The sequence below is a fragment of the Pinus tabuliformis genome, chromosome 2_2 (genome assembly GCF_031772625.1).
Source record: "Pinus tabuliformis cultivar Carrire ecotype Pingquan chromosome 2_2, CPIR1, whole genome shotgun sequence".
Taxonomy (NCBI): domain Eukaryota; kingdom Viridiplantae; phylum Streptophyta; class Pinopsida; order Pinales; family Pinaceae; genus Pinus; species Pinus tabuliformis.
This window is the reverse complement of record NC_142300.1, coordinates 945,120,606-945,146,105: the sequence shown is the minus strand read 5'-3', so window position 1 is coordinate 945,146,105 and position 25,500 is coordinate 945,120,606. Positions and strand designations below refer to the sequence as shown.

The following is a 25,500-nucleotide window of genomic DNA, read 5'->3' as shown; positions in this document are numbered from 1 at the left end:
ACATCAGCATTAAAGTAAACTGCAGATAGAACATAAACATAAATCGCAGAAGACAAACCAAGACAAGAGGACACAAGATGTGGCGCTAGCCAGGGACAAACCCCAATGTGGGGAAACCCTTGATCAATTCTTCTTATATGTTCTTCAATAGTTCAACAGAGAAAGAGAGAGATAGTACATTTACAACAGAAGTCAACACTTTGACTTATCTAGATAAGACAATGGATCATATCTAAGAAGATGATACATGAGATCAGTTGAAGACATGCTGCTTCAACTGATTCTCCAAGGTGACTCCTTCACTTATCATTGTGTTGCATCTTGTCATCATGTTGCACCTCACTGTGCTACACCATGTTGCACCCTATGTCACAGGGTTCGCTGAACTTGAAGGTTCAGGTTCGAAATTCGGCGAACCTCAAAAAAAAATTGAAATTCGTTCAGGTTCGCTGAACCTGAAATTCGAACTTGAAGTCGAACCTAATCGAACTCGAACGTGAACAAACCTCTTCGAACCTGAACACGAATTTAATCGAATTTTTTAAGGTACGATTTAGGGTTCCCCGGTTTTTTTGACGGTTTTGTTTGGCTGTTTACGAAAAAAACCAGGGGCCGCATACCGCTTTTCTGCAACGCTTCCCGCCAAATATTTCTTTATAAACGATGGCTCTCTAACATTTTGGCACAAGCTGTCGAGAGTATTGAGTGAGCGTTTGTATTGAGCAGGCTGCAGAGCTATGTATTTGCTAACAGTCTTTTGTCATACCTCGTGGGCCAATTTGGCCTGTGTTTTATATCTATGCCGCAAATGCCAAAATTGACCAAAAAAATCTGGCTGGAAAGGAGCCAAAAAATGACCTCATTAAACTACTGCGTTTAAATTTATCAATTTTGAAAGCAACATCACCACATTAGCTTGACAGACGGCCTTTCCAACACTGCGCAGGGTATTTTTGTGTGAAATCAAAACAAATCACTGCTGTTATAGGTATCCAACCACCATTCCAGGTAGAAATTGCCAAAATCCACAACTATCACAAATTTTTGCCCTCGAGAATGGTAAAATCCAAACTAGGAATGCTTCTCCAAAGTGTTAAATGTCAAATCCAACGAAAAAGAGTCAAAAAAGAAACCTGCTGCTATCAGTTTTCAACCACCAAATTTCCAACACATACAAATGGTCTTCAGAACGTACTGTTTTGGTTTCAGGTTTCTGTTAGTATTTAAACATTAAAACGATGTGATTTTTTAAAAGATTACTAGTATTTGACATTCATTTAAATTTTGAAGACTGAAAATTATGTCATTTCTTTTTGCAAACTACTATTGTGTATAAACACATTAAATAGATGTTAGAATGATTACATTATTCATGTATGTTTACTAATAAAAATTTGTATTCATGTGTTTATGGATCGATTTTGAATTTTCTATTATTTTGTCATATATAGATATATATATATATATATATATATATATATATATATATATATATAAATATATATATTGAAAAATATGTATAGTCGAACCTAATGCCGAACCTCATTCGAACCTGATCGGAAAATTCGAATTCGAATCGAACTTAATTGTTGTCAAACTCGAATTTGAACTCGAACCGTGTGACATTGGTTGCACCCATCATCATAATGTTGTACGTCATGACCATTTTGTACACATTATATTGTTGCACCTTATGCTGCACTATTGTCCCATGTGTCATTGTTGAACCATGTTGTCATACAGCATGTCTCATGTGCTTGCAACACCAATCTGTCCATGCTTGCCATGCTACACCATGCTTGTTGTTGGCCATGCTTGTTGTCCCATTGTGCCACTGTTGCACACTGTCATTGTTGCCCCATTGTGCCACTGCTGCACAATGTCATTGTTGTCCCATCATTGTTCTGCCACATTATGTTGTTGTCCCATTGAACATTGCCTCAGTATTCCTTTGTTGTCCCATTTACTATGCGTTGTCCCTTGCCACTGCTGCCTAGATATATTGTTGTAGTTGTTGTCCCTAACAATCATGTTATACCTTGTTGTTGTCCCCTTGCTGTTGTCCCCTTAGTCTTGCCATACCTTGTTGCTGTCCCATGTGTCTTAGCAACACCATGTAGCCCAGTTGTCCCATATATTAGCACTGTTGTCCTGGGGATGTTTGAGCCCTCAAACTCTCCATGTTGTCCCTGTTTTGAGGTGGCTAGGACTGCGGCCTACCACAGTGCCACGTTGTCACCTACCTTTTGGGAACACTCACCTTTAGGAACACATAGCTTATCCAGCCTGTAGAGTAACCCATCCTGGAGATGGTAGTCAACGGTGTTGTCGCCATTGTGCACATGACTCTGACTCTACAACTGTTGATACACCTCCTTGAAGTCCTCATCTTCTGAATATGCCTCTCTGTATGCATCATGGGTAAATGGCTCCATGTACATAAGAGTCCCCAAAGCTGTAATCTTTGACGTGGGTGGCCTTGAAAGCATATCAGCCAACTTGTTTGTGATGCCCTTCTTATACTTGATCACCAAATGAAATTGCTGTAAAAACCCCATCCACTTGTAATGCCTAGTCTGTTGTAGCTTATTCTGGGCCTGCAGGTACTGTAACGGCTGGTGATCCATGTGGATTACTGCCTCCTTTCCCATCAAATAGTGCTTCCACTTCTTCACAACTTGCACTGTGGCGTAGAGCTCCTTATCGTAGGTAGGGTAGTTAAGAACTGCCCCATGAAATACTTCAGAATGGTAGCAATCGGGCCTTCCTTCTTTCATCAAGACAACTCCCATAGCATACGCACTCGCATCTGTTTCCACTTCAAAGGGTCGTTGCAAGTTTGGTGATGCCAGAACTAGTGCTTCATTGATCTTCTTCTTTAACTCATCGAAAGCCTTTTGTTGCCCTTTCCCCACTAGAAACTCTTGCCACTTGTTGTTATGGCGTGGAGTGGTGTTGCTACCGCTAAAAACGAGGCTATGAATTTCCTCAAGTACTGTGCTGCTCCAATGAAACTCCTAACCTCAATAACATTAGTAGGCACCGAAAATTTCATGATGGCCTCCATCTTGGAAGGATCTATCTTCAATTCTCCTCCACCAATCACATATCCCAAATACACCAAGGATTGTTGCGCAAACTCGCACTTCTTGAGATTTGCTAGCAGCTAGTGCTTCTTCAATGTTTCCAGCACCTGCGTCAAATGTGAAATATGCTCCTCCCAGGTAGCACTATATACCAGTATATCATCCAAATAGACAATAACAAATGAATCTATAAAAGGGCACAGTACATCATTCATTAATCTCATAAATGTAGCTAATGCATTACATAAGCCAAATGGCATTGTTGACACCTAATCCTCAACGGATGGGTGAACTGGAACGTGAACAGTCATCAAGAAGATGAACTGTTCCGTCTCCTTCTTGTATATAATCAATAGTTCTCTAATGAAATGAGATATCAGTTTTTCTTCCGCTCATTCTGGAGTTACCCTGGCCTGACATGGTATCAGAGCGCAGGTCCCAGATTCCTTGTAACTCCTCTGCCTGAAACGTTTGCCTGGCCATAACGCCTCTGCCTGCCTAAACGTCTGTCTCTCTGCGCATTGATTACCTCTGAACGTTTGTCTGGCTCCACCTCAGACCGCCTCTGCCGTTGGCTCTACGCTCCGACGCCGACTTGCAGCTCGTTGTTCTCAGGACGAAATGGTTTGGAAACACCGCCATTCATATCAACGGTATGATACGACTACTGGCATCGACATGTCTCTTAGGTAATTTCATGCCAGATTTTGAGCAACTTTTAGCTTGTTTCGGGGCTTGTCCGAGCGCTCAAGAGAGACATAGCGTTGTTTTCAACTACAACATAAAGGATTTTACTTATTGTTTTGAGTAGCGCAAGTAAGCTTTGGTGCATTTTAAGAAGACTGTGTTGGGTAGTGAGAAGAAGGTTGTGGGTAATATTCGGTGATTAGATATTGCGACTATTTTATAGTTTTAATAACTTCTCAGAGTGTTATCTTTAAAACCCCAGATTTCTTCAAGACAGGACCAAGAATACTATTGTTTGGAATCTGGATATTTTATAGTTTTAATGACTTCTCAAGCGTTTATTTACAGTTTTAATGATTTCTCAAGCTGTCAGCTGTATAGACATTGGATATTATAGTATGCAATATCATCTATGCCACACAGATGCTTATACATGGAGCGGAAAGGATCCAGAGGGTCGTTTTCCATGCATTCTTGAACACGAAGCTGCTTGAATAAGTTTTTTGAATGCGTTGTTTCAATAAGTTTTTGAATGCGCTGTTTCAATAAGTTTTTTTGAATGCGCTGCTTGAATAAGTTATTGAATGAGTTTTGGAAGCTGTTTGAATATTTTAAGGAGGATATGGTATAGTAACTGACAAATAACATCTGGCTTCGCCTGAGAGATAAACCGTGCTCCTTTTTGCTGATAAACCGTGCTCCTCTTTGCTGATGAACCGTGCTCCTTTTTCCTTTCCGACATACGAGAGCCATTGTTTTCTGTTAATATTAACGTCATGCTGAGGCAGTTTGAGAAATAGCTCTTGGCAGTTTGAGAAAGAGAAAGCCCGTGCTCCTGGCAGTTCGAGAAAGATAAAGCCCGTGCTCTTGGGTAATCATTGAGGTATCGAGTTTAGCAGAAAAAAAAAAATATTTCACTATTGAATCCTGTATATATATATATATATTTGTGCGCTGTGGTTATATTAACCAGTATATATATATATTATGGTCTTCAAACTGAGTTTGTAGATATGAAATATAGTGGATACAGTATCCTCGAAAGGATTTGAAGAAACAGGATATAAAAGTATTTGAAATCTGTTGCCTTTTTTGAATACCACTTCACTGTATATCAGCAGAAGTTTTTTTTTATCAACAGAAGTTTTTTTTATCAGCAGAGACATTTTTTTTTACAGAATGCATTCAATCATTTCTATGGTCGGAATAGTTCTCACTGGCAAGGAGAACTATTCTGAATGGTCTCGGATGGTAAAACACACCCTCATCTACAATGAGTTGTGGAAAGGAGTGTGTGTCGGAGAAGAAGACAAAGACCCTGTGCAGCCTACATCAGATAAAGAACTTGTCATTTGGGAAAACAAGAACAGCAAAGCCTATGCATTGATCGCAGCATCTGTAAATGAAGAAGTAAGTCGTCATATTTCATCCTACTCCACTGCCTTTGAAGCTTTACAAAAGCTGAAAGAACTCTATGATTCACATTCTGCACTTGAAGTTGTTCAGCTCATGATTAAACTCTTCACTCTTGAACTGAAAAATAATGATCCTCTTGCTCTTGCATCTGAAATAAAGTCTATAATGCATGATATTAAATCCACTAAGGTTGAGCTGGATATCTCTCTTATTGCCTTTCTCAAAGCACTCTATCCTACCTACTCCAATTATCTTGAGTCTTTACAAGCAAATGGAAATCTTAAAGACATAACCTTTGAGTCTCTTGTGAAAAAGTTTGCTGAAAGAGAGAAAGCCTTTGGAAAGAAGACAGTCCCTGAATCTTCTGAAGAGACTGTTTGCCTTGCTCATAAAGAAAAGCATCCTGCTCAAGATTCTACAAGAGGAACAGGTGGACGAAGAGGAAGAGGAAGATACTTCAGAGGCAGGGGGGGCAGACATTCTCAAGCAGAAAAGGCAGATCTGCATTGCATTCGCTGCAAACGAAATGGATCACATGATGCTTCTACATGCAAGCTACCATGGGACAAAATTGAGCAGAGAAGAAATCAGCAGAAAGGTAAAACTGATGACACAGACAAAGGTAAAGCACCTGAATCCGCTCACTATATTGAGGCACAATGTAACATTGGAGTAAATGAAGACTTGTTTAATGCTTCACTTGCTTCTTCGAAAAATGATTGGTTGCTTGATTCAGGAGCAACCTGTCATATGACTCATAGGAAAGATTTTTTTGAAGATTTCACTGACAATGTTGATGGAGCAGTATACTTTGCAGATCAGTCAAAAATCAAGCCATCAGGGCTTGGCACAATCAGGCTTAAACTGCCTGGTCTTCCAGACTTTCTTCTGGATCATGTTCTATATCTCCCACAGCTCAAGAGAAACTTGTTGTCCTTAGTCCACATCCGCCAGCAAGGTCACTCCATTCATATGTTTGATGGAAAGCTTGAGGTAAGAAAGGCATCTGACCACTCACTTGTCATGAGGGGAATAGAAGAAGAAAGACTTCTTAAACTGCAAGGAACCTCTACTCATGCACAACATTTCTCATATATTTCTCATCATGAAGAAGGTACACTTCCGTCAAGTTTATTATGGCATGCTAGATTTGGACATTTAAACTATGATAGTCTCCGCTTATTGAAGAAAAATGGTGTTGCTGGTTTGCCTACAATTCCTAGAAAACATAAGCAATGTGATGCTTGCATTCTAGGAAAGCATAGCAAACAGTCTTTTCATGATTCACATTCAAGAGCACATAGGAAGCTTGAACTCATTCATTCAGATTTATGTGGTCCAATGCCTGTTCCTTCTGCAAATGGAAATAAATATATCATGACATTTATTGATGATTACACCAGAATGTGTTGGGTTTATTTATTGAAGAACAAATCTGATGCTTTTCAAACATTCAAGAATTTTCATAAGTGGATTGAAAATGATGCACAATCTCATATTGGGTCTATTCGCACTGATAATGGAAAAGAATATACATCAAATGAATTTGAAAACTATCTTCGCCAACATGGGATCAAACATCAAACAACTGTACCTTATAATCCCCAACAGAATGGTGTAGCAGAAAGAATGAATAGAACAATCTTGAATATGGTACGATCCATGCTTTTCTTCAAAAATGTAAAGACAATGTTTTGGGCTGATGTTGTTCTATGTGCTGCATATATAAACAATAGATGTCCATCTAGTGCTATAAGAAACAAGACTCCTTATGAATTGTGGTATGGACATGTTCCTTCGGTAAAACATCTCAGGATTTTTGGTTCCACCTGTTATGCTTTAATACCAAAGGTACATAGAAACAAACTTGGTGCTAGAAGTCGTAAGTGTATCTTCCTAGGGTATTCAAACACCTCTAAAGCATACCGTCTCTATGATGAAGTAAATAAAAAGTTTGTTATATCTAGAGATGTCATTTTTCTTGAATCATCCAAATCTGACAGTGTTGTTGAGCGGCAACTTGATCGCTTGGATAGATTCACAAAACCGAAATCATTTCAAGAGTTTGATAATCAGATTCCACATCTTGAAGGGGGGATTCCTATACTAGATCAACATGTGGAATCTTCTTCTTCTGAAGAACAATCTCCCCTGCATGACACTCCAACAATGGATGATGCTTTAAGTGATGTAATTGATAGAATTGGGAGACTTAATCTTGATTCAGTCCCAACTCAATCAACAGAGCAGCCTGGACCATCTCAGAAAGGTCCCCCAAAGTGGCTGACAAAGACACTTGAAAGTGTTCATCCTGATGAAATTGGAAAAACAGGAACCAGAAATACAAACCGACAAGATGGAGGTGATGTAGATAACTCTAATTCACCTGTTGATATGGATGTTACTTATGATTGTGAATTGAACTTGTCTACAGATTTTGAACCAACTTCCTTCAAAGAAGCTGCTTCTCATGATGAATGGAAAGAAGCGATGCAGAAGGAGTATGATGCCCTCATAAAGAATGGCACTTGGAAGCTGGTTGATCCTCCATTTGGAACCAAACCAATTGGCTGCAAGTGGGTCTACAAGAACAAGTACAAAGCTGATGGCTCACTTGACAAGCACAAAGCTAGGCTTGTGGCAAAAGGTTTTGCACAGAAGGAAGGGGTCGATTATGAGGAAACTTTTGCCCCCACAGCAAAATAGGCCACCATCCGGACACTCTTTGCACTAGCTGCTCAGAACGGTTGGAAAGTCCATCAAATGGATGTAAAAACTGCATTCTTGAATGGAGATCTAAAAGAGAATGTTTTTATGTCCCAGCCTGAAGGATTTGCTGTGAAAGGACATGAACACAAAGTATGCAAACTTGTGAAGTCCTTGTATGGCCTCAAACAAGCACCACGAGCCTGGTATGAAAAACTAACTGAGCATCTTCTGAAACTCAACTTCAAACATTTTGATCTTGATGATGCAACTTTATTTGTCAAGAAAGTTGGCAAAACAGTTGTATATCTTGTGGTATATGTAGATGATCTTTTAATGATAGGGAACAATGAAAGCTATATTGCATCCATAAAGAAAGAATTAGGAAAAAGTTTTGAAATGACTGATTTGGGCTATGTTCATTACTATCTTGGCATTGAAGTAACCCAACATCCAAAATCCATATTTCTTTCTCAAAAGAAATACATTGGAGATTTGTTAAACAGATTTGGCATGACAGAGTGCAATCCTCTTTCTACTCCAATGGAACAAAACTTGAAGCTCACATCTATTGAAGGAAAGGAATTTGAGGATGCAACAAAGTATAGACAGCTTGTAGGAAGTCTCATCTACCTCACTACTACCAGACCAGACATTTCATTTGCTGTTGGAATCCTCTCCAGGTTTATGCAAAAGCCTTGTGAGGGACATTGGTCTGCTGCAAAAAGAGTTCTAAGGTACTTGAAGGGAACTCAAGACCTTGGAATCAAGTATACACAGGTGGACGACTTCAACTTGATTGGATACTCTGATTCAGACTTCGATGGAGACAAAGAAACTGGGGTATCTACTTCAGGACATGCTATGAGTCTTGGATCAGGAGCTGTCTCCTGGAGATCACGCAAACAATCAGTACCAGCAGATTCCACAACAGAAGCAGAATACGTGGCAGCAGCTGAAGCAACGAAAGAAATTGTGTGGCTCAGGAAAATTCTTGAAGATTTGCAGGTAAAACAAATACAATCAACTCCACTCATGATTGATAACACCTCTGCAATAAAGTTGGCCAAGAACCCAAAGTTCCATGATCGTACTAAGCACATCAATACTAAATATCATCTGATCCGACATCATGTTGAGGCCAAAACAATCCATCTCCGTCATTGTTCCACAAACGAGCAAATTGCAGACATCTTCACCAAAGTGCTTGGAAGAGAAAAGCTTGAAAGATTCAGAACGATGCTTGGACTCACCAACATCCCTTCAGATTAAGGGGGGGAATGTTGACACCTAATCCTCAACGGATGGGTGAACTGGAACGTGAACAATCATCAAGAAGATGAACTGTTCCGTCTCCTTCTTGTATATAATCAATAGTTCTCTAATGAAATGAGATATCAGTTTTTCTTCCGCTCATTCTGGAGTTACCCTGGCATAACTAACCACTCATACAAACCCTGCCTGGTTTTGAAGGCAGTCTTCCATGTATCTTCTTCCATTGGTCTTCCATGTACCCAATGGGATAAAACTGTGACTTAATGAGGGTTTTGAAATCCTCCCACTTAAGTCACTGGAGGTTCTCCCTCCAACCTCAAGGTTTCCGTGTGGCTCTCCCTTCAAGCCAGGGCATGGCCCTCCAATTTCAACCGCGCGAATGAGATCTTTTGCCCTTCCTCGATCTGATGGGCACTGAAATAAACTTCCAATTGTTGCAACCAGTGGTTCAGCTTCAGAGCGTCGATCTCGTCGTGGTATGGCTTGATATCGACTTTTGCTTCCACTTTAAACAGGGATTGGTTCATGGTACTCAAACTAGGTTAATCTTTTCCAAGTTCTTTCTTCGGTTGGTTATCTGTGTCTTCCCGATCCCCCTTCTGATTTGTCCTCTGCATTCGAACCCCCTTCTTCTCCAAATATCCCCAGCTTATTGCTTAGGGCAACGATGAATAGGTTTGCATTGCAGTTTATATCCACGTCTTGTTCTTCGAGCCGCGAAAACCTCACCTCTGCAGGATCACGAGGTTCATTTACAAATTCGTTGCCCATGATTAAGGTCTCAGCCTCGCTGATCTAGATCCATGCAATCTCCTCAAAATACCCAAAGAAACCTGCTCTGATACCAAATGATGCGTAAACTGCCGTGGATATTCCACATGGCAGTTCGTCGCAACAGATCTATTATATTAAAAATATGAGATTCTACACTATTACAGTTTTATTTAGTTTCTAGATCTATAAAATTAACTATAATTAGTGCATGCATGTAAAAGTAAATCAAGCAAAAAAGTAGAGAACGGCAAAATAAGATCACACACACATAATACACAAGATATGCTTTCTGGGAAACCCTTTCGGAAGAAAACCCAGCTAGAAGGTGAGGCCGCTTCGCTCTTTTTCTTTGTCTGGAAATACGGCTACAGATACAAAGATGTAATGTCTGTGGCCCGTGTGCTGCTACAGTGCACAGATCCTCTCTGTGTGCTCTACCTCCTATCTCTCCTGGATCTTTGCTCAACTATGGAACAAAATGCTCCCGAAAGAATGGAATGCCCCTTCCTCTTAGTGGCCCAGTTATAACACAGCTCGATAGCCTACTAGTGGTTAAGTTTGACTACATCAACTCTTAACTAGAGTTACAAAATAGACTCTTCTAGAGTCTTTTACATCACAAACATGTGGCTAGCCCCTTTTCCATGAATAATGGGGGTTGACGCGGCATCCTCCCGAACTATAGGTGTGAAAACAGGAAGGTCAACTTCTGAGTGGCATAATTTTTGGATACAAACTTCAATTGACACGATTCTTGTGTCGTTGGAAAGCTCTCTATGTGTAGAATAGCATGAAAAGGTGTTGCGTTTAGGTGGCAAAGCTTTACCCCCAAAAAAAGTCGTTTGGTTCCTCAAAACGCTCCTAGAAGGTTTTGGACCCCGTTTTGCCAAACTGGGTCCTATCAATAAAAACGGACACGTGAGCGGATTCCTCCACTTTTCCCACTCCAAAATGCATCGAGATGGATGACAAACAGTATAACGATCCAATTCAGATCAGCTACAGTAACAATCATAAGGACTATTGGTTGATTGATGTGGACACTGATCATCTCACATTCAATAGAGATGTGGTTTTTGATGAAGAAGGTGGACTCTTTCTGCTCTCTTCTCCCATCCAGCATCTTGAAGATCAACCTTTGCAGACAAAATATTTGGGTGTTAAGCATCCATTAGCCCCACCTGACAGGAGGGATTCTGATCATTCTAAACCTGAACTTGTGGAATCTCCTAGGCATAACATTGTACCACCGGATTTCCCTCGGGACAACCTGGATCAACATCTAGATGATTTCATACTAGGCAACCCAAGTCATGTTGATCCTCCTTATCTGGAAGAAGATGGATCTACTCTCCGGCCTAAGTGGTGGGAAAAGCTCGTCAGTGATATTCGGGATAAGGAGCACGTTGAGGGTGGATCATCTAGAGGCAAGACCAAGAAGAACATGAACTTTGCCCTTATGGTTAGCATTCAAAGTGTTTATGAGCCCCATAACTATTCAGAGGCGAAAGGTAAACTTGAATGGGAAAAGGCCATGGACGCTGAACATCATAGTCTTCTGATGAACAACACTTGGGTTCTATCAGATCTTCCACCAAGGAAGAAACCCATTGGCTGCAAATGGGTCTATAAAGTGAAGTATAAAGCTGAAGGAACTCTTGAGAAATACAAAGCTCAGTTGGTGGCTAAAGGTTTCTTGCGAGAAACAAGGCATCGACTATGAGGAAACTTTTGCTCTTACGAGCACCATCCGGCTGGTTCTAGCCATTGCAGCACATTCTGGCTGGAAAGTCTATCAAATGGAAGTGAAGAGTGCCTTCCTCAATGGTGATTTGGAGGAAGAGGTCAACATGACGCAACCTCAAGGACTCAAGGTTGCAGCCAAAGAGAACCAGGTATGCAGACTGGTAAAGGCTCTTTATGGCCTATAGGAGGCGCCCAGGGCATGGTACATCAAGATTGATCAATATTTGGTTGCACAAGGCTTTCAAAGAAGTCTTTCAGATCCTAACTTGTATGTCAAGAGTGTTGGTATGGACATCACTCTTCTTGTCATCCATGTGGATGATATCATCATTATTGGTAATGGGGCATAGTTTCATGAGCAAATCAAACTAAATTTGTGTCAAGCATTTGATATGACAAATTTGGGACTTCTATAGGTGGGAGTATTTTCATTTCAGTCAAAGTATGCCAAGAGTTTGCTGGATAAGTTCAGGATGACAGATTGCAAACATTCATCTACACCTATGAAGAAAAGGCTGAAACCATCAGCCAAATCAGATTCACAAGTGGTGAATGAATCCGCATTCAGGCAACTAGTTGGCAGTCTCATCTATCTTACAGCCACTGGGTCTGATCTTAGTTATGCTGAGAGCTACATATCTCGTTTCATGACAACCCCTAAAGCAGGACATTGAGTTGCAGCAAAGCGTGTATTAAGATATGTGAAAGGGACATCTGACTTTGGCATTCTGTACAGCAGAAGCAAAGATCCTGTTGATTGGTTTTACAGGCTCAGAATGGGCAGGTTCTGTTGAGGACAGGAAGTCTACTTTTGGGCATGTCTTCAGTCTAGTACAGGTGCAATCACCTGGACCAGTAAGAAGCAGCAGGCGGTAGCTGTTTCCTCCACAGAAGCAGAGTATCGAGGAACTGTTAAAGCAGCATGTGAGGCAGTATGGCTACAGAGGATGCTTTCTGACATGAAAATGTCTCAAGCAGGGTCTTCACCCTTGTTTTGTGACAATCAAGGGGTAATAAAACTGGCCAAGAATCCAGTCTTCCACGAATGCACCAAACATGTAGAGCTACATTGTCATTTCATCCGACAGCTTGTTGAAGATGGCACTATGATCTTGCAGTATGTTTTAACTGAGGACCAGGACTGTAGATATTCAAACCAAGTCTCTGAGCCCAGCCAAGTCTGTAAGATTTAGGGGGCAACTTGGTGTAGTTAGACGAATGACCATTAGGGATGGTATTAATGTAATTATTGTCATATTTAATGGTTGTTTATGTATTTTAAAACATCGTTCCTGTTTCTTAGTTTAGTTCAGTTCACGATCATTTCTCTTATAGAAACATCGTTCCTGTTTCTTAGTTTAGTTCAGTTCACGATTGTTTCTCTTATAGGAACATCGTTTGGCATTTGTTATTTAAGGAGCCTTTCGTCTCCATTGTTATACATTGAGATACCATTTCAGATATAAGTTGCATTTAGTTTTGTAAGATAAATATTTTGAAAAAAATTACTACCCTTTCAAAATCCTATCACTCTATTTGATCAATTCTCTAGTGTATTCCACGATGCCATACCCCCACAAGCACTTGTAGAATGTGCATTATGGAACTTTATGATTTTGATCAATAATTAAACTTGATAATTTCATATACGTTGGATATCTGACAATTTATCTTAGTCTAGCTCATAGTCACGTGACGCTTAACGAAGGCTCCCTTATTCCATTCACCACATTACCCTCTTTCTATATTCATTTTTTTATTTATTATTATTATTATTGCGATTGTCAAATATCATCTGGACTTTCATGCAAAAGGAAAACTTGATCAAAAAGCAAAAATAAGGACATATGCAAATTTCGAGGTGGCATGAAACTTAGAGAAAAGTCCCCAGTCGATCAAGTGTCCCAAACATGTTGAAAATTAATAGACAATGTCTCTATGCATATATGAAACACAGCCCGTTTTAATGGGATTAGTCTAAGCATTAGACTTTTTGGACTTTTCCAAGGCATTTATCGCCAGAATCTAACAATGAAATTGTTGGTAAATTTGTAATTTTATATTACTCAAATTGCAGTTTTGAATGCAGCACCCTGGAAAACCCTCAGTCTACTATGATCATGCAATCTCAATAACTGATATCTGCGATTCCAGCAATTCTTCTAAATTTTGGGCAAGACAGATCTGAAAATATAAATGGAAAAGGTTCAAAAAGACAAATGTTTAGACTACGTGATTTTCATGGGCAAGATAGCCCTCGATGGGTGAACCACTAACAACAGTCACTTTCCTCTGGCTAAGCAGCAATGACGGGTGCAATTGAATCAGTGAACAGGGTTAGGGTTACATTACAATATAGCCCTCGATGGGTGAACCACTAAACAGTCACTTTCCTCTGGCCGGGCAGCAATGGGAGGAGTGTAATCTTTCGAATCACCTAAAACTTGCACCTGGCTCCAACCGCTTCTCCGTTCGTCCGGAGTGAATTGAACCTTGACAGGTGGCCCGAAATGCCTATCTCTTCACAGCTGAACCATGATCCCGTCGTTGTCCCGACAGATAGATCTTGCGCTGTAACCCTAACCCTATTCACTGATTCAGATACTTTTAGAACTTGTAAGCTTAAAAGCACTTGAATGTTATACCACTCTTCCCCGCCCCCCTCCCCGGGTTTGAAGTGCACTTCAATGTTATACCTTAAAATTGAAGAGATATGCTTTGTGGGGTGATTGATCCTGAGGTTTGGTCAGCTGTTTCAGCAGTGGGATACATTTGATCCTGAGCGGCGAAAAGTTCAAATCGAATTGGATCATCATAGGAACAGATAATACAGATCGCAAAAACAGTTGGGCATGGTGGATATATGAGACCCTGGGAAGCGATCTCTGGGGAAAACAAAACTTCTTTTCAAATCACAACGGTATGGTATTTAGATACCCCAACTTGAGCGGAGCTCCAATGTATGCAATCTAAACGTAAATCACTTTGATCCACTTGCTTGGTAACAGAAATTGCAGAAAAATAAAAATAAAAATAAAAATAAAAAAAACATGAACATGAAAATTCATCACCAGGCAATACGGGCTTCGTTTTTATTGATTGAATCCACAAAATAAAGCAGAATTAAAACCTAAAGTAAACATATGGGGACATTGTTTACCCTGTTCTGTGTTCGAGAATGGCAGGGAAATGCAGTTTGATATAAGTGCAGGTGCATATCACGAGCAGCACAACCGTCAAGAATGACTGAAAATTGAACAGAGCCGACTGCGACGATCCAAACAAAAATTCCGAATATGAGATCAAAAAAAAATATGGACAAATAATCTTTGAAACAAGAACTACGAAATGATAGAAAAATGGTATTGAGCTTACCATTTCTCAGGTGGGGACTTTTGCTAACATGTACCGTTCAGCCTCAAATTTAGACAGTCAAAAAACAAAGAGACCAAATCGGAAGCTTGGTTTCCGAAGCATACAGTGAAATCTCACTCCTGGTTTTTTCGCCTGATGCAAGCCTAGTTCATATTCGCTCAAATAAATAAATAAAATCGTATTACTCTTTTAAATTAATATAATGTAATATCATTCTTGTGATCTTTATATGAGCCTCTTTTTAATTTCTTTTGGGTTGAATTAACGTTTGACATCATTCTGACACCACTTATAATTCTCAAATTATGTTGGATTTGAAGATATTACATTTAAGTAGGAATTTTATATAATTTCTTAGAAGTAATTAAATATATTACATTTAAGTAGGAATTTTTTAAAATCATATTATAGGACAAAAGCTTAAAATGAGTATTTTTTTTTTTTTTTTTTTTTTTTTTTTTTTTTTTTTTTTTTTTTTTTTTTTTTTTCCGAAGGTGGCAAAACCTATCAAACTCAGGTGTCAAACCAACAGTGAGGACAGCTTATAAAGGTGAGTTGACAAAATAATGAGTAAAATATGATATTATTTTTATTATTATTATTATTTGTTTAATCAATAATGGTCAAGAAAATTATTATTATTATTATCCAATTTTAAAGTAGTCAAGTTAGATCCTACATTGGTGTATGGTACAAGGGACCCACCTCCGCGTAGTGATTTGATTGATAAGTCTACTAAGGCATACATAGTCTACCCCCTCTGGTTTTGAACGTGTGACCTCTTAGGAGGAAACACATACTCTTAACCATTAGGCGAAATAATAGCTAGAAAGAGAAAATATTATATTTTGAGTGAATAAAGGGAAATAATGGACAAACTATAATATTAAGTTATAGTTAGGAAAATAATGAGCAAAATATTATATGATATTATATTTTGCCCATTATTTTTCTGCTTTGCCCAGCAAAATATCATATAATATTGTATTTTGGTCATTATTTGTCCCCTTTGCCCATTGTTTCACTCAACTCTAGTTATTTGAAGGTAAGGTGGAGAGAAATAATGGGCAAAATATAATATTTTACTCATTATTCCTCCACTTTGCCGATTATTCCCCCCAACCTCAATCCCCCCATTATATGAAGGTGGGGGTAGGGGAAAATAATGGCAAAATAAATAAAATATTATATTATAGTTTAACCATGGGGTGGAGGAAGGGATCGAGGGTGGAGAGAAATACAAAGCAAGGGAAATAATGCACAAAATATAATATAATATAATATAAAAATGTTTCTTTTAAATATTGCAATGTCATATCTTCAGCGCCTTTTGTATCTTCCTTCCCCTCATCTTTTTCTACATTTGAAATTTTTAATTCTTATGAACACAATGGGCAACATCTTGACTACTCGACTTGTTTCTAAATAATTCCTTCAAAAGATATAAAGCTCATGAGGCATGTGTTGCCTAGAGAAAGAGAATAAAATGGAGAAAACCCTATAATAAATGAAAGAAAGGTTAGGTCTCGGAGTTATGCTCTTGAATTTAAAGAAGCAAGTATAGTTGTTGATTTAGGCTTCTTGCATTATAGAAAGCAAACAAACGAAAGCCCCAAGAAATCATTAGAATGCAAATTATTCCATCTATCAATTTGTCTGCCTAGTTCAGAATCTAGATGACTTGGCACAGGATGTACTACAAACTAAAACTCATGTCTTGGACCTACATGTTGATATTGTTGAACTAAATGAAAGATCAAAACATCAGGCTATTGATATGCAAGAAATACAAAGAAATCTTGATGTCATCATAAAAGTTGTAATTTCTTTAAAAGGTAGTTTAGCTAAAGAAGAAAGATATGTGGCTCTAGAAGGAAAATCTAATTCTCATGTTTATATAAGAGAATCAGAATCCCAAAATTATCACTTCTTTGGACAGTAAAATCTTGATAAACAATTATCATTAAAGGTAGTAGGAAAGAAAACTCCATAATTGCAAGCAATAAAATATGTCGTTGACCATGCGATAGAAAAATTGTTGCTTATTAAGTCCCAAATCCCATAACTAAAAGCCAGCAATGAAGAAAGTGAATCTTATGGGATCCTTGATAATGAGAAACCATGAGCATATGAAGATGATAGTGGTGGGAATCCATTCCACTCAACATGGCAGAAATAATGACAAACAAAGTATGGGTCAAATAAAAACATTCCTTACAACCCTTCAAATTCCTCAGATTTCTCTAGTATCTCCAAAGAAAAAATTAATCCAAACCCCATAAGAAATCTTAATTGCAAATCAAGAAATGAGGTAATGATGATCATTCAAAAGTGGTATGCGTGGGCTAAAACTCAAAAATCCATTTTCAAAAATAAAGTCACTTGGGCAGATTTGGCTCTCTTACCCTTACCCACCTGAGGTTTTATTCGAAACTTGGGATTGTGGTAGAATAGACTCCAAGAGTTTGAAAAATTAGCCACAATGAACAGTGATAAACCATTAGAATAACTCATTAAAGTTGTGATCCATTGAGTTCCATGGCAATGCTAAATTTGTTAGCCACCTGTATGAATATTTGTTTGAGTTAGATATTGTGCTCGCTTAAAGAGTTTCCTGAATTTTTCGGCACAATGCAGGATTTACTCTATAGAGCACATGATCCTGATAATGTGCCATTCTCATGCAAATATCTTTCTGCCTTGCCAAGAAGAATTCTAGACCTTGTTAGAGGACATTTTGAATATGAAAAAATACGAATAGAATAATTGTCTCTAGTTGATCTACATGCAGAAATAATGAAAACAGTACAAAAAGAATGTCTGAGAATAAAAACTATTAAATCAGTCAAAAGAAATTGGGATTTGATCATTTCTATAAATGACATCTATATTGAACCTTACCATTTTGGTTGTAACAAGATATGAAAAAAATCTTGTGGGTTTGATTATTCTCGCAAAAAATGTCAATCTACATATACCCCGAGATATAGCCTAGAGGGGTTGGATCCAATGGTGGAAAGTGAGGAGTTTTTCACCATTGAGCAAGGTTCAATTCCCATGAGAGCTTAACCTGGAGCCATGGGGGCACCTTCAGGTAGCAGTCGAACATGTGTTTGCACCCAAAGAGACCATATCAAATGGTCTCGTGACTCGTTCACACATAAGTGGATCAAAGGCCAACCCCATGTCCTCCTTTAAAAAAAGACTGCTAGGGGTGGAAGAACATGAAGAATTGGCTTGCATTTAGGAACGTCTCTACAACAAACAAAATCCTACACCTCCAGTCAATCAAGTCATTCCAATCACTATTGATATTTTCACATCCTCTTGATGGTTTCAATTAACTTATGGTTTTTCTACTCCACTTGGAATTTATTGGTATTGAGGCATAATGAAGCCTTGGTCAGTAGACCTTTCTATATGTATCTGGTTAGTATATGGACATTTGGGACAAAAGACATTAACTTTTGTCATTGGTTTAGTTTTCAATCTAGCATACTACGACAAAAGAATTTTGATATTTTGTAATATGGTATCAATTTAATTTAAAGAATCTTACCCACAAATAAATAAATAAATAAAATAAGATATAAATTATAAATTATAAATAACATTCCAAGCCAATGAAGTCGTTCTTTACAAAAAGAAAATCTCCCACTTCTCAATCCAAAGCGTGACCACTAGGCAAATCAATGTCCTTTGTGAGGAAAAACAAGACATCTATCCAAACTATTAGATCTTTTATGTAATCATTACGATCTAATAGAATGGGAAGAAGTCTCTTCTCCTCATGTAGATGGTGAATATTTTTCTCCCTAGAACTTCTAAAGATAACCACAATCTCCATTGTCTCAATGTACATTCTAACTTTGATACTAGTTTCTCTTATAATATTTTTTTCTTTCTATCAAAGATTTGAAGAAGAACTTGAGGAATTGATTGGTCCTAACAAGACAACCATGACTGGAGAAGAAGTTAGTAAATATAACCTTGAAGAAAAAAATGTCACGACTCTTGCACCCTAGTTCAATTGTTATCAACATTGATATAAAGGTATCTAGTTATAAGCAATAAGTTTTAGATACATAGTTAGATATTGGGGTAATGATTTTTTGTGCTAGATATATTATTATCCCACATTATGTCTAGCAGCCAATACAATTGTTTTCAAAGTTGTGAACAATATTTAGGTGCCTATTAAAGGGTATGCGCTTGATTTTTCTATCATCCTTCAAGGTTGTAAGGCCTGTGTAAAGTTATATTGTTTTGATACTAGAGCTAACATCCTATTAGGACAAGATTTTGTAAATAGATACTTAGCTATGGAAGTTGGCCATGGAATTATTAGCTTCAATATTTCAGGAAATAAGGTTATTGTGTCAAGCAAAAAACACTTATTCAAATAAAGTATTCTACAGTCCTCTAGATGAAGTTAAAAACATTACACAAAAGTTGGCAAAGCTTAATAAAGTCATAACGCATGAAGAACTTCATGGTGCATAAGTAATAAGTGAGATCATAAACAAAATTGAGATTGTAGATAAGACTATCCAAATGCATTATGCACGAGAGAACAACATTTTGTTGATCTCCAATATAAGGAGAATTATAAGCCAAAACCCCAAAAGGCTTCAAGCAAACAAATGTGTGTTATAGAACTAGAACTATGTAAGTAGGAGATCATAAAACTACTTGAAAGGAAATTAATTGAGCCTAGTAGAACCCCATAGGTGTGTCCTTCCTTTTATGTCAACAAGCATTCTGAGCAGAAAAGAGGAAAACCTCGTATGGTGATAAATTACAAAGCTTTAAATAAAGGTCCTCTACCTATCAGATATCCTTTACCTTTAAAAGATGTGTTATTCGCAAAAACTAGGTCAAACAATATCTTCAATAAATTTGATTTGAAAAGCGGATTCTGGCATATTATGATAAATCCTAGAGATAGGTACATGACAATATTCGTCAATCCTCACAAATAGTACCAAATGAAGGTTATGGCTTTTGGTGTCAAGAATGCCCCATCAAAGTTTCGTAAAAGAATGGAAGATGTTTTCAAATATTTAGAATTTGTTATTGCTCATATAAATGATTTGCTTATATTCTCTACATATATTAATCAACACAAAAACATTTGTAGCAAGTCTATGCTAAAATATATAAACATGGCATTACATCTAGTTAGAAGGAATTGGAATTTGCTAAAACTAGAAATTTATATCTTGGATTAATACCATCCAAAGGCACAATGGAACCCCAAGACCATGTTCCAAAAGGCCTTAGTGGATTCCCAAATGAAATACTAGACAAAATGTAGCTTCAGAGATTTCTTGGAAGACTAAACTATATCAAGTATTTTTATGATCAACAAGTTAAGGTCATTAAATGTTTGCGACAATACTAACCAAAAATATTCCTTGGAATGATAAGATGACAGAGGCTATTTACATCATAAAGAAAAATATCCAAAATCTTCTTTCTCTCCATCTTCCTTACTTGAATCTCCATTCTATTGTTGAAACAAAGACATATAATGAGGTTTTGGGTTCTGTTTTACTGCAAAATTGTATTAAGAGAGAAGAAATTTGCATGTATGCTTCAGGACCTTTTAAGGGACTAGAGCTAAATTACCCTTTTTCACATAAAGATATACTTTTTGTTAAGAATGGCATCAAAATATTTAAGTGGTTCTTAAAGCCTATGCATTGTATAGTCAATATAGATTGTTCTTAAATCTTGTGCATTTGAAGGTCAAGACTAATTTAAAGCATATCAAAGGCATGTTATCTAACCAAAAATTGCTTGAGCAGGGTAATAATCGAGTCTAAAATAAATTCTATGGTTAGATGGTTATATTTTGACATCACATACAAGCTTGGAAAAGAAAAATGCCTTACAGTTCTCTCAACCAAGGGAGCTAAAGATATAGTCTGTAAAAATGAACTAGTAATAAAGATGTTGCACAAAAGAAGTTGTTCAATTAGTACTAGCTATCATTCATTATCTCTTGCACAAAAAGGGTTTTATTGGACCCTAGGTTGTAAAAATTGTGTAGTTGACTATTGTTTTAATTGTTTAGCGAGTCATGTCAATGGATGTCCTTTCAAGATGTACACATTAGAAAAATGGGTTACTAGTTATAATCACACCTAACAAAGTTACTGATCAAATGAGAATTGTGAACTCAAAACGAGAACTCTAGCCAAAAAACCCCCAAAAAAACATGAAAAAACAACTTGAAAACAAAAAGTGTTGATATTGCATCAACATTTTATTTTTATTTTTTATTTTATTTTTCGGGGTAAATTTTCAATATTTTTTAAAAATGACAGTAAAAACATTTTTTTTTGTCAGCAAAATACACTCTACAAACGAAAGAGTCATTATACTGAGAGTAATTTCTTTTTTAAAGGCTAAAAGTATAGCTCTTTTCAAATCTTAGCCTAAGACAACTTATTCCATTGCAACAAAAACCTAAAAATCAACCATCAAACTAAGTATCCCCTTTTAATGAGGTATTAAAATTGCTACAATTTTTTTAACTGTGGTATATCAAATAATAACAATGAATAATATCATGGCAATATCATTATATAATTTAAAAATTGAACATTAATTTCTAATATTTTTTCACTTTTAATCAAAATATCAATACTAGTAGATTGAATGAAACATAAATTATTTCTCTATGTTATTGTTGCATTGTGGATATTCTAAACAAATGAATTCTTCATAATTAAAACATATAATCCAACAAACATAGAAATGACTCATAGCTTCATGTCAAATCATATTAAAGTTAAAATATTTATTTCAAGTTACCATGCAAACGTCATTTATATAAAATGTCTTAGAAAATTATTCAAAATCACTCATAGGTTCTGACACACCATCAAAATCTACAACATCTTCAGATGAATGACTGGATGCAGATGAAGATGACCCATATTCTTCTCTTTCATCAACTAGTGCCCCATCTGAGTCAACATGCATGCCCACCATTTTAGGATTCAAAAGTCTTCTAGATCTATAATTGGGTTCAACATACTCCCATCTTAACATTTTTTCTTATGATAGCACCCTCTTCAAAATCTCTATGGTCTTGAAGTGAAGAGTTCATCTCTTTGTTAAATTGAAGTCATAAACAAGTATATCAACATCCTCCAATTTTAAGAGGTTTGTGTGGCGACGATTTATATTTGTACCCTTTATTTTTTCTCTTTTGCCAATTTGTTTATCAACTACCATCTTTACACACCATTTAATGGGTGTGTATTTGTGGCATACCAATGTACTTCAATAGTTGTAAGATATTCATTTTCTTTAATGGCCTTTATAACCTTGGCAACCCATAATGGATAGCGATGTGGATCTCCATCTACTAACACTGTAATCATGCAACCCTCCTTAACATCCTGCACAAAACCCCTATAAAGGTCTTCCATGGCTTCATGTTGTGCATATGACCTTCTAGAACCAATATACATTTATCTTTCCTATATCTGTGAAGAAATAATAATACCTTGAGATTATTGTTGTTCAATAATATTTCTTTCCTCATGTTCATTTGGCATATTTTATAGCCAAATAAATGGAGTCTTCAAAAGTATATCTTCATTTCTTGCTCTTGAAATGATATCACTTTGATCATTGAAAAAAGACTCACATCAAACCGAATCAACAACATCAAAGTACTCATATGTATCTCTAATAGATTTTTTAATTTCTTCCAAGCATTCAAAATAATTTATATATCTCTTATGCCTTTATGCATTATGGATTTCAACAACTTATTGTAGTAGTAATATATTTGATGCAAATATTGGATGATCTGGAATGAACTTCAAAAATGCTAAAATTGATAACGACCCCCATTCTACACCAGTTGAATACTTCTTGCCCCATATAAGTGTTTTCCCATCAATTTTTTTGATACGAAATTGATATTGAAAGCTAATGTTATTGAGTTGTTCAATGCATTTCTCCTCACCATGTGATCCCAAAATAATCCTTTGCATGTCAATATTTTCTTTTAGCACGTGAAAATAGGCTCTCAAATGTATGATTTCTTAATACACTCAATTAATGATGGCATGCTCCCAACATCCTTTCTCCTCAATGTTACTGAAAAACCACTGAACATCTGATCAATATGGTCATGAGTGTGCCTAACAAGAAGGAAACCAACCTTTACCTTTTGAAAAATTCTCAATTCAACTAGCATGTTTAGATATCCAAAAACAATTTGATTTATGTTTTCATGACTAGTGTTGTCTAATTGCAAATACAAAACTTTAGGAAAATTACAAGACCAATGAGAAAGCACATCATGAATTATGGTTATGGTCATATTTGCATCATTATGAATATTTGGAGTTGTGATGTAAACCCTTGGCCACGTTTTCCCATTAAAGATCATACAATCAACCAAGTGAAACTGAATAAATTTTTCCTCCTGTAATTTTTTTGGTCTGCGGACAAAATGTGGTAGAAGTGTTTTCTTTTGGTCCATACTATCAATTACCAAACCCAAATATTTATTTGGATTATCATAACACTTCTTTCGATGCTTATACAATTTTTTCATTTTACTTATTTGCTGATTGTGATGCTCTTGAAGTGCTTTGACAATGAAATTTGCACGTAACATAAAAGAAACCTATTAATAAATATATTTTCATAGTTGATAACTATCCAATTTCAAAAAATAATGTTATGAATGCATATATCTTTCTATCCCTTGACATTTATCACTTTTTTATTTAAGAGAAGCACATGTATTACAAACCCCCATCTTTGCCTTCCTAAGAATATGGACATTGTTGAATTCGTTCTTCCATATCCTTGTAAAATATGAATATGGAATAAAATTATCATCTCCTTCAACTCCTTCTGCATATTCTTTGTATAAGTTGTAGATTTCTCGTCTTGAGAAATTATTTGGAATGTATATTGTGTCTTTATTTGGCATACACTCTCCATACTTTGAAAATAAGTCTTGCATCCATGACATTTTAGTATTTGCTAATGGCCCAATCTCTCGTCTATGACGTACTTCTGAATAAAATGTGGGATCTTTTTCTAATCTTGCTTAGATTCTTGATAGACGAAAATTACCAATTGAATGAAACATTTTGAAAGCCTTTCTACAAAGCAATAAATTCTCAATATGATAATCATAACCTACCAATGTAGATTGCATGCACCCCACTAAATATGAATTTTGCATGCTTTTATTTATTGGAAAATATCTCTTCCTTTTCTCCAATGCCAACTTGAAATCCATATGTTTCAAGCATTCCTTTTGACAACATACACTTAAAATCATATCACTGATAGAACTTATTTTTGTGAGATATTTTGTCCTATCTCTTGTATAATTGGAATGTCTTGGATTTATATGAAAAGGTATGCTCCTGCTCCTAAATATAATATGTGCTTGCAACGTCCCCATCATTTCATTATCCTCTCTATAAGAATTTTTATCATCATTAGGAGGAATATTATCCTCACTATGATAATTTTGAACATAGTTGGGAAATTCGTCATCATCATTGCTTGGAAAATAGTCATTACCATTGTCACTTGCAAGAAATTCTTCGCTACCATCATCTATGCTTTTGAAATCCTGACTTGGACAAAATTATTCACCATATTCACCTGTGATTTTGAAATCCTCGTTTGGAGGAATTTCATCATCACCATTTATGCCTTTCAAACATTACTTTGAGGAAATCCTTCACCATGCTCATCTCTGCTTTTGAAATCCTCACTTGGAGGAAATTCATCATCACCATGAGCGTCTTTGAAATCATGACTCAAAGAAATTGCATTATCCACAATTATGCCTCTAAAATTATCATTTAAAGGAAATTTGTCCTCCTCCCATTCATCAATGGTGCTCTCATAATCCTTAGGATTAGGACTAAGTGGAAATTTTGACTCTCTATTCATAGTCAAATTAACATTTGCAGGAAATTCTTCACCATCCCCTTCGTCATTGGTGCTCTCATAATCCTTAGGATTAGGACTAAGTGGAATATTTGACTCTATATTCATAGTAAAATTATCATTTGCAAAAACTGCTTCATGCCCCCCTTCATCATTGGTGCGCTCATAATCCTTAGAATTATGACTAAGTGGAAAATTTGACTCTCTACTTATTGGAAATTCTTCATCCTCCCCTTCGTCAATGGTGCTCTCATAATCCTTAGGATTAAGACTAAGTGGAAATTTTGGCTCTCTATTTATTGGAAATTCTTCATCATCTCCTTCATCAATGGTGCTCTCATAATTCTTAGGATTAGGACTAAGTGGAAAATTTGGCTCTATATTTACAAGAAAATTTTCATCCTCCCCTTTGTCAGTGGTGCTCTCATAATCCTTAAGCTTAAGACTAAGTGGAAAATTTGACTGTCTATTTACAGGCAATTCT

At 36.7% G+C, this 25,500-nt stretch overlaps 1 protein-coding gene across 1 annotated transcript in view; it reads right to left on the bottom strand.

The window, feature by feature from the left end:
• Positions 1 to 15,263, bottom strand: part of LOC149196303 (kish-A-like protein) — an 83,246-nt gene extending 67,983 nt beyond the window's left edge. The window contains exons 1-2 of the mRNA XM_089405513.1: positions 15,066 to 15,263; positions 14,851 to 14,957 (exon numbers count right to left, since the gene is read on the bottom strand). Coding sequence (XP_089261639.1) covers positions 14,851 to 14,957; positions 15,066 to 15,068 — 110 coding nt within the window. The 5' untranslated portion in view covers positions 15,069 to 15,263. The remainder of the gene's footprint in view (positions 1 to 14,850; positions 14,958 to 15,065) is intronic.
• Between the last annotated feature and the right edge of the window lie 10,237 nt (positions 15,264 to 25,500).